Source organism: Cygnus atratus, chromosome 30, assembly GCF_013377495.2.
Source record: "Cygnus atratus isolate AKBS03 ecotype Queensland, Australia chromosome 30, CAtr_DNAZoo_HiC_assembly, whole genome shotgun sequence".
Taxonomy (NCBI): Eukaryota; Metazoa; Chordata; class Aves; order Anseriformes; family Anatidae; genus Cygnus; species Cygnus atratus.
Genome location: NC_066391.1, coordinates 115,606 through 125,404, shown reverse-complemented (window position 1 = coordinate 125,404; position 9,799 = coordinate 115,606). Strand labels below are relative to the sequence as shown.

Below are 9,799 nucleotides of genomic sequence, written 5' to 3'. Positions count from 1 at the left end.
CCTCTCTGTGCTTCCACATGGCCTCTGCTTGTTTTTTTTTCTTTATTCCCTCCAACCGCCGACACTTCACATTTTCCTTTAGTTAATTACTTTTTTCTTAATAATATTTGTGGCTAATATTTATTTTCCATTTAATTAAATTATCATTTTCTCAACCCATGAACTTTCCTCTTTTCTTTTCTTCTCCTTCTCTTCTGAGGAGAGGGAGTGAGAGAGCAATTGTGGTGGAGCTCAGCTGCCTAGCAAAGTAAAAACAAAATATAGAGTTAGGGTTGGGGTTGTTAGTGTTTGGAGAGAGAGAAAGAGCAGAGTCCTGTTGCGTGTGGGGTTGCATAAGGGCTCCCCAAGGGAGTTCAGGTGTACCCAAAGGCTTCCGTTGGGAGCACTTTGTCCATGGGCTGCAGGGGAATCTCCGCTCTGGCACCTCGAGCACCTTGTCTCCCTCCTTCTTCACTCACCGTGCTGGCTACAGGGCTCTTCTCTCACTGTTTCTCGCTCGCTCATCTCGCGACTGATGCATAGTGGTTTTTGTTGTTGTTGTTTTTTTGTTTTCCGCTCTTAGATACGCTGTCACACAGGCACCAGCAGCATCACTCACTGGTCCAGCTTTGGCCAGTGGTTGCTTTTGGAGCCAGCTGGAACTGGCCTTATCTGACACGGGGCATCTCCTGGTCCCCTCTCACCGAGGCCATTCCTACAGCACTGCCGCTACCACTGTTTATTTTCATTACCTCACCAACCAAGGGATCCCCCAGGCAGCACCTGCGCAGAGGTACACAAGTGGGGAGGCACACACCGCTGAGCTCGGCCCGTACCACAGATTCACTGACCCTGCTCTTTGCGCCTGTTTATCAAGGATTCATGCAGGTGGAGTTCACCACCGTGCTTTGATCTTTGCTGTACTCCCCATCAAGACAGGGAGAGAGAGACCTCCTCCTCGACCGTATTCCACTGAGAGAGGGAGTTGGGAGAATCTTATCAGGTAGAGATAGAGTGCTGATGGCATTAAACTAGGATGCCACTTAGTGTCTTTGCTAACTATGGCGCGTTGTGCAAATTAACTAAAGCAAGAAGCCTTGGGCCCCTTACCACGGTCAGTCTCCTAATAAGAGCGTGAGCCTGTCTTAAGAAACTGGTAGAAACTGGTCCTGCAGATGGACAAGAGCCAAGGAGCAACTGAGTCTGCGCAAAGACAAGAGGTCAACTAGCGGTGACGAGGAAGAGTCATCAATCCTCATCCCCACGACCCCCGACGACCACCACCAGGAGGCACTGCGCAAGCGCAGATGGGCGGAGTTTACGGAAATGACTCCTTGGAACTAATTTTAATAGGAAGCAGGGACGGGTTATGAATATGTATAGGCGCTCTGTGAAACTTCATGCACATGTAACTCTTTGCTGCATATAACCAAGGCAAGTCACCGCATCAGGTGCGCACGACTTTGGCGGGACTGCCCCCCATGCCGCCCAGCATTGAATAAACATACCTACTTTACAATCTCATTGATTGTGGAGTCCATTTTCCGCAAGTCACCCCTCCTAACCCATTCCCCACCACACCACCTAAAACCCTTACAGCTGCCCACCACGGCAGAGGCTGGAATGCTCAGCACACCATGCAAAGAATATCATGGCACTGCACATGTTGTTGGAGTTTTAATTGAATGCAGGCGTTTGTAGGTTTCTGCCTCTCCCTGGTTTAGGAGGGCCAGCAGCACAGTGCCCACAGGCACCATCTTGATGTTGGCTGCATCCTTGGATGTCTCAGGATGAAGATGGTCTGAGTTGCCAGAGAGACAACAGAGAGCTCCTCATCGTTCTGCAAGGGCTGGAGGACTGCAACGGAGAGAAACAGAGCAGAAATGAAACCCACCTGTCTGCAGAGACCGCGGGCAGCCCCTCCAGACCCTGCCACCTCACCACCTGTCACTTACTGGGAAGAGAAGGAGGGACCAAGGGGTTAGAGTCGGAGAATCATTAACTCTCCTGTGTTGGAAGGGATCATTGAGCCCAACTCCTGGCTGCACGCTGGGCAGCACAGGACCACGTATCTAACAGCTTTGTCCAAATGCTTCTTGAACACCCACGAGCTTGGGCACCACGCCTGCTTGCCTGGGGAGCCTGCTTCAGTGCCCGACCACCCTCTCAGGGAGGAACTTTTCCCCAAAATCCCATCTGAACATCCCCTGACCCGGCTTTAAGCCCCTCCCTCGCCTCCTATCACCGGTCACCAGAGAGAAGAGATCAGCACCTCCCTCTCTGCTCCCCATCACAAGGAAGTTGTAGACAGCAGTGTTTTGCTGTGAACATACTCCGAAAAAGCCCTTTTTCTTATCCACCCCGCTACTCGCCAGCTTCAACCCCAACTGAGCTTTTGGCCGTACAAACTTTCTCCCTTCCCTCTGAGAAAGGTGAATGCCCCCTGCCCCACCAGTCGTGGACCCACACCCCGCTGCCCTCACTCACCGCTGCAGATTTCGTGGATCTTCCTCTCGCTCTGGTCCTTGCAGTGCTGCGCGGCAAGGCCTAGGCACAAAGCTCCTGTCAGAACCCTGCAAGGTGCCCCCCAGGCCCACTTGCATGGGCACGGGGTGGCACGGGGCCCCTGGGGACCCAGTCCGGGGTGGGGGGGACTCTCTGGGCACTGCAGCAGCGGGGGCTGCCAAAGGCTGCCGAAAGAGGGACCCCGGGGGCTGTGGCTCACCGATGAACCTCACGGCTGCCTCCCGCAAGGTGACCTGAGTGTGCTGCAGGTACGGCAGGCTCTGCTGCAGGTATTCCTCCACCATTCTCTTGTCCTGCACGAGCTGGAGAGAGCACAAGGTTACGGGGCTTGCAGACCCTGCCCAGCTGGACAGACCACCCCCTCCTGCCAACACCCCCCCTTCCCCTCAGGCCATTCCCATCTCCCAGCCACCAGCCCTGTGGGGCTGAGGTTTGGAGAGAGCCGCTGGCCAAGGGGGCTGGCGGGTGCTCAGCCCCCTCCGTCCTGCTGCTGAGACCCAGGTGGGCCAGGGGCTCCTTCAGCTTCCAGGGGACGGGGAGGGGAGAGGGGCCTGCAGAGGAGCACTCTGGGCTCTGTGCTGGAGGGGAGGGAGCAAGGATGCGGCTTTAGGCGGCGTGCTCTGGGGAAGCTGGGCAGGATTATCGAGCTGGGACCAGGGCGTTGTCTTTACCAAGCACTCTGCGATCCTCCAGGTCTGCTCTGTCTGGGCCAGGCGCTTGAGCTCTTCCCGCTTCAGGAACGCTGCAGCGGTGACAAGGGCTTCCACGGAGGCCTGCAGAGCAGCAGAGGCTGAGGGATGGCACCACAGCCCAGGGAAGGGGACCTGGCAGCCCCCACCTCTCGGCAGGGCTGCAAGCCTTTCCCAGCCCGTGGTGGGGTAATGCAGTGGGGGGTGAGTGTGAACTGCGTTTGGCAGGGCTCAGCAGCTGAAGGGCACAGGAGGCATGGGCCTTCAGCTGCAGGCAGTGAGGGCTGTAGTTCCCGAGAGAGTGGGGCAGCCTGGAGCCAGCAGCACCTCCCCTGGGCATCCCCCAGCACGGCGCTTGGCTCCCCATCGGGGTCTGCTGCATCTCCTTTGTTCCCAGGCTGCGGGTGGCAGAGCTTTGAGCCCAGGCTGCAGGGATGGGGCCCCTGCGACTGCACCTCCCTTCCCACCACTCTCCCCTCTCCGGGCTGGGCAGCAAGCTGGCACTCAGCCCTTGGGCGTGCTGCACCCCTCTGCACGGACCAAGCTCTCTGAGGGCATGCTGATCCTGCCCTTGAGAGGCAGGCATTGGGGCTCAAAGACCCGGCCTCTGACAGCTGCAGGGACAACAAGGAAGCCTTGAGGGCCTCATGAGCACAGGCTTTGGAGGCCATGGGCGGCTGCTGCTGCTGCTGAGCCCTGTTGGGACAGGTAGGGCACGTCTGGGAAGTGTCTGTGCCCTGCTTCTGAGCCCCTGCTAGCACTGGGTCTTCAGGGACTCTTCCTAGGTGCTGCACTGGAGGAGGAGGAGGGCCGACTGGAGGGAACAGCGCTGGAGGGGACCCCGCTTCTCTGTCCTTCTGTGCAGCAGGAGGCCCAGAGGGAGGAGAAGGAACTATTGTATGGGCCTGGCATAAGAAAGGAGGGGAGCTCTGCCCCCATTCTCCATGACACAGGCGGTTGCACCCCAAGGGGACACACGTTCCAAGTGCCCGATTGCTTTCAGCCCTGGCCCTGGATGCCCAGGCAACCCCTGTGGTGTCAGTATGCTAGTCCCTCTAGTCAGGTGTGACATACGGACCTTGGCCACGCTCTGGGTCTGGTCACTCAGGTGAAAAAAGAGTGGGAGCAGGCCCCTCCGCACGATCTTCTTCATCTGTCTCTTGTGGCACCATAACACAACCTGCATCACTTTGTTGTAGAGGCAGATGGAGAGCTCTTGCACCTGGCTGCACTCCTGGTAGGGAGGAGGAGAGGAAGACTTCAGCAAGAGGTGCTCCCTGCCCGCGGTGAGCAGGGGCGTTAGGGCGGCTGATGTGAATGGAGGTGCTTCAGAAATCAGAGTCTGCTCAAAGGAGCTGCGGCCAGATCTGTAGCCACAGCGAAAGGACACAGCCCCACTAGAGGGAACGTCATAGGTCTCCGTCACGGGGGGCAGCTGTCATTGGAGTGCCCATTTGTGGGCTCAGGTCCCGCAGCAGCCTTACGTCATTAAACAGTGGCAGGATCTCCCCAGCCACTTGCAGAGCGATGGAGCTGGCCTGCTTCCTCTTCACATGACCCATCACGTTTCCGATGAGAAGCAGGGCCTTCATCTTGGTGTCAGCCTTGGCAGCCTGCAGGCCCTCCATGATGCCTGGCAGCAGGACTGGAATTTGTCTTGCCTGTATGAAGGACAGAGTTTCCTTTTGGAGAAACAATGAAAGGCCACCCTGGCCAAAACCCTGTGGTGCCAGAGCACCAGGCTCCCATCTTGCTTGTGGAGAGGCAGCACGAGAATTGCACCGGGAAGCAGCCACCAGACAGGCAATGGCCATGGGCACCCGTTGCGTATGTGACGGGAGCAAGGGTAGGAAAAGGAGGGCAGCTGAGCAAAGGCTCTGTGTCCCCTTTTCGGACCAGCCCCAAAAGGTACATGGCTTGGTAACCCTGCATGCATGGAAAGCTCCCCAGAGAGCTGCTGGGCCCCTCCATGGCCAGATCATTCCTTGATCATTTCTTCTGCGCCACAGAGCTGCAGGCAGAGCAGAGACCTCCCAGCTGGCCGTGAGTAGGCCATGATACCTTCAGGACACAGGCGCACCGGCCTTCACTTAAGTGTGCCCTGCTCACCATTACAGGTCTCTCTGACACTGGGAGGAGAACGCGGAGCACCAGTGAGTGCATCACTAGGCTGGGATGCTTCAAGAGCCTCTGGAGATGGCACACGGCGTCCAAGTCCTCTTGTCCAACGTCTCTGCGTGGGCCAGCAGCTGAAATGAACACAGCATTGAGAGACTGTCAGAGCCTGCAGGGCTGCAGGCACCGTGCAGCTCCTGGCTCTCCTGGCGGCTCAGGCCAGGGGCACCGGACCGGGGCCAGGCAGCCTGTCCTGGGGCAGCCGTGGCTGTGGAGGGCCGCAGGGCCCCTGAGTGCCCTGTGCCTGGCAGCACCCAGCAGCCTTTCTTTGCCTGCTCCTCCTGCACGTACGTCCTGGAGGAGCTGCCAGTTTGGGGGTAGACGGGCAGAGGCACACACACGGCCCTGAAGAGGAGCAAGGCCTCGTCCGGTAACTCACCGCCAAGTGACAGATGCAGTTGTCATCTGTGATGAAGCCAGAGAGCCTGCGCAGCTGCTGGTCCTGGAGCACGTCAAGTATCTCCCTCAGGACCTTCTCCATAGTCTGGTTCTGGGAAAACATTGCTTCCCACATGGCCAGGGCAGCGCTGCGAGGACAGAGCACTCAGTCAGCAGGGCACACTCCGCCACAGCGCCATGGCCTGCACAGGCCCCGCAGGCCCCAGGCTGTCCTGCAGCCCTGGCCCCGCCGCCCCCCTCACTTGGGGTGCCCTGAGAGCCCTGGCTGGGCAAGCAGGAGAGGGCAGAGATGACATTCACTGTGGGGCAGGCAGGGAGCGTGGTGGCGGGGATCCTGGCTGGCCTGGTCAGCTCTGGCTGCCCTGGCTGTGGCCAATGAACCGTGGCTGGGAAGCATGGCGGCATGGAGGGCCCTGCTCTGTCAACGTATCGTGGAGTTTTCTGTGGATCTGTCAGGCAGAAAGTCTCCTGTCCCCTCCCCTCCCATACAAGAAGCCCTTAAGGTTGTCATGCCAGTACCTGTCAGATGATGGCGAGATCTTCAGCAGGCTCCTGACCACCTTCTTTGGCCACTGGTTGGTCAGCCAGAGGATGAGTATGTCCAGACTCTGCCGGGCTGATGCCGTGCTGATGCACTCCACGCTTCCGTAGATGCATCTCATGATCTTTGGCACCTGGAGAGGAAAAAGTTGAGTGCAGCCATATTTGCAGCTACTACTGACACAACTGCCCTTCCCATCACTCTCTGATGGCTTCAGATGGCCTGAGGTGCCTGAGAGGGCTGGATTTGGGAGGGAGGAACCGGGGCCTGAAATGGGCTAACGGGCAGGGCAGTCCAACTACAGGCCACTTACATCGGTCAGCCAGGAGGCAGAGTCTTGGATGGCCATGTCCAACACACTGCTGGCCTCCCTGCTTGTCATATATGCTGGAGTCTCTCAGGGCTTCAATGGCCATGAGGATGACGTCTGTCCTCTGAGACGGCCGGAGGTATTGTCCGAAGTTCTACAAGGAGGAAGGGACGTAAGACACGTCACACCAAGTGCCCTGACGGTGCTGCAGAACTGAGCGGTGAGAGCAGCTCTGAAGACAGATGCCTGGCCGTGCTGGCAGCAGTGCCCACAGGAAAGCAGGAAGCAGGGGCTGCAGTCCCTGCGTGGTGGGGGCTGAGAAGAGCCCTCAGGGTGAGGGACTAGGGTTGGAGGCATGGGCCCAGTGTGCTGGCCCTGCAGATATCCAGGGCTTGCTGGTGGCCAGGAGGGCCAGGAGGAACTGCTGCTGTGAGGCTGGAGTACCGCCTATGGAGAGGTCCTACTCAGGGACAGCAGGAACGCTCGGGCCAGGAAGAGTGAGGCCACGCCAGCCGCACTGATGCTGGAGCCCTGTGCTCCCACAAGTCTCCTGCTGCTGATGGGACAGGTGTGCCAGCAAGGGAGGAACTCATTACCATGGCAATGTCAGTGGTAGTGGGTGAAGGAAGCCAGAACACGGCCTCTGGCTTCTTCTTGAGGCTCTTGAGTATCTTCTGGTGCTGTGCTTCCTAAACAGGACAGTGGAGGGGACAAAAGAAGATTCACAAGGACAAGCCACTTTTGTTAAGAGGCTTACCAACTGGTGAAAAAGAGCTTTTGAGTAGGAATGGCTGAGGAGGGAGGATATGATGCAGAGTCCAGGGCGGAAGTGTTGGACAGAGATGTAAAGCAAAGGTGGACAGGTGATGGGAACAACAGAGATCTCAAGAGAGCAAGGAGTGGCACGTGCCTCAGGTGTACGCACGCAAATGCTCCCGGCCTGGGACGCTCAAAGGCATGAGAGCCCTGCATGCAATCACACAACTAAAACGCTATTGGACTAACCGAGGTGTGGGGGATGGCTTGCATGGCTGGAGCGCTGTAGCGCAGGGATACAAGATCTTCAGGGGAGGTGGGGAAGATGGGGCGGGGGGGTCGTCTCCTTCGTGAAGGAGCAGCTTGGATAAATGGGACACCAACAGTCTGGGAGAGAGCATATGGGTCAGGAGCAGAGGTGAGGCAGTGCTGGTGGCATCGCGGTGGCAGCCTGTCCTTTAAAACCTCCCCGCTCAAGGAGAGGAAGTGAAATGAAGTCTTCCTCTCTCTAGGAAGACCACTCTAGAGGTAGCCTCTCTACAAGAATGATCCGTGGCACTACTTAGGAAAACAAGCAAGTGCATCAGGCAGTGCCTGTGTCTGGAGGGGAGGGCAGCCCAACACAGCTTCTCTTACTGTTTTTCCGGATGAATCGGAAGAGGTAATGAAGAGCATCCAAAGCCTCCCATCTTAGCTGCCAGTTTCTTGCAAGTGTGGCAAAGGAGGAGCCGTCCCACCAACTGTCCAGGACTGGCATATTGCACTCTGTGTATCTGTCCTTGTGTCCTCCAGAGATGCTGTGGATCTGGGCAAGGGAGAGAGAGAGGGAAGTGCTGTGGGAGGCAGCTGGGGCCAAAGTCCTGGAGCCAAGAGTCTGCCCAGGGCTGGGTCCCAGGTGTGTCAGAGCTCTGCAAGGCCTTGCCGGCCCCGCTCCCAGAGCAGCAGCCTTGGCCACGCCTGGTCTCTCCCACCATGCTCCCTGCGCACTTCAGTCCTGCACAGGACGGGGGGCAGAGCTGGCTCCTGAGAGTTCTCTCAGGGACGGGGAACATCCCCCACTCGGGGTCCATGGGAAAAGGAGGGATGAAGGCCCTTGCTTCAGGGCTGAGCCCTAGCTGAGGGCCCTAACCTGTAGCCGGGCTTGCCTCGGAAGCACCCCTGAGCTGCGGGCTGATGCGGTCTGCGGGGAAGGGGAGGTGGGCTGGCTGGAGGGGTGCGTGGCTCCTTACCTGCGGTGAGAAGCTTGCGGCTAGCCAGCTGGTCAGCTTCGTGATCCTCCCCACAGCCCTCTCGCAAATAGCTCTTCGCTGTGGGAGTTGGCAAAGGGCAGCAGAATCTGTGAGGGGAGAAATTGCTCGTCTGCCCTGGGAGCTGATGCCCGCTAAAGCAGGAGCATCAGTGCTGGGCTCCCGCACCATTCAGATCTCGGGAGGAAAGCACCACGGACAGGGAGGCAGTGGACAAGCAGCAGCACCAGGCGGTGACCAGTGCAGTGCCTCGGAAGAGGGGTCAAATTCCTGCCACTGCGCTGATGCAAAGAAAGCCCAGGAGTGCCACGGGCAAGGCTTTTTCTATGACACAGGAGGAGTCTGTGGAGGGGAAAGGTCTGCAGCCAGGGGATACTGGGCTGCCAGAAGACCTCAGTTGGCAGCCCCCGGTTCCCCCAAGGGGGAGGTGGGCACCCTTCCTGCACTATGCTGCCTGTGCGTGGCACTGAAGTAGGGTCTGTACATTCCGGAGTGGATGCTGAATTCCTCAGGGTGAGGAAGCGCCCCTGTGACCACCACTCTTGGCAAGTGGCAGACCTGCAAGATGTTCTGCAGCTCCCAGAAGCCGGTGGTGGGAGAATTTTTTATGAACAACTTCAGCATGCGGTCCATGGCGTCCAGGGTCTGCAAGGAAAACAAAGGGCTGGCAGCGGATCTCCAGTCCCTCTCTCTCTGCCAGGAGAAGGATCTGAATGCCGACTGCCAGGGGAGGACACGCATACTGCCTGGCCATGCCCAGGGAGAGGCTTGGGGCAGAAAAAGCTGCTGTGTGCAGAGCAGCCTGTGGCCAGATCCCAGGGAAGGGCAAGAAGGGATGAGGGTGGGAAAGCAAAGCTGAGCCTCTGCCCTGCCTTGGGTCTCCACTGGTCCCTCAGCACAGAGCAGCCAGGGATCAACCCAGAGGGATGGGTGTTCCAATAGCTCACCCAGAGCATACCTTGAAGTAGCGTATAAGGTTCGGGCCCTTCACATCCTCTTGTGAAGGATGCAAGAAGACGCTATTGAAGCACACATACATGATGCTGTTCTTACTTGCCATCCAGCACTGACTTTACATAGCTGCAAAGAAAGCAAGGGGCCTCGTTGTCACGGTGCTGGGAGCAGTGCCTCAGGGCCTCAGGGAGGAGGACACAGCGCTGCGGGGCCTTGGTCCCTG

General features: G+C 58.1%; 1 protein-coding gene across 1 annotated transcript; it reads right to left on the bottom strand.

The window, feature by feature from the left end:
• Nucleotides 1-851: 851 nt before the first annotated feature.
• LOC118261675 (uncharacterized) lies at nucleotides 852-8,737 on the bottom strand. The gene is made up of 14 exons (XM_050716012.1): nucleotides 8,605-8,737; nucleotides 8,012-8,180; nucleotides 7,216-7,308; nucleotides 6,623-6,773; nucleotides 6,288-6,442; nucleotides 5,749-5,896; nucleotides 5,304-5,443; nucleotides 4,679-4,855; nucleotides 4,273-4,428; nucleotides 3,177-3,278; nucleotides 2,705-2,807; nucleotides 2,467-2,526; nucleotides 1,734-1,836; nucleotides 852-951 (listed from the first exon to the last, which is right to left on the bottom strand). The coding sequence occupies exons 7-14, from the start codon at nucleotides 5,355-5,357 to the stop codon at nucleotides 852-854; spliced, it is 855 nt and encodes a 284-aa protein (XP_050571969.1). The 5' UTR covers nucleotides 5,358-5,443; nucleotides 5,749-5,896; nucleotides 6,288-6,442; nucleotides 6,623-6,773; nucleotides 7,216-7,308; nucleotides 8,012-8,180; nucleotides 8,605-8,737.
• Between the last annotated feature and the right edge of the window lie 1,062 nt (nucleotides 8,738-9,799).

What these genes read in the sequence shown, in the direction of transcription:
- LOC118261675 (XM_050716012.1), bottom strand. Translation starts at nt 5,357, where the DNA reads ATGCACTCACTGGTGCTCCGCGTTCTCCTCCCAGTGTCAGAGAGACCT. An exon ending in TCCTGCCACTGTTTAATGAC is followed by an intron (nt 4,429 to 4,678) that starts GTAAGGCTGCTG and finishes CCTCCCTACCAG; the next exon opens with GAGTGCAGCCAGGTGCAAGA. An exon ending in GATCCACGAAATCTGCAGCG is followed by an intron (nt 1,837 to 2,466) that starts GTGAGTGAGGGC and finishes TCTCCGTTGCAG; the next exon opens with TCCTCCAGCCCTTGCAGAAC.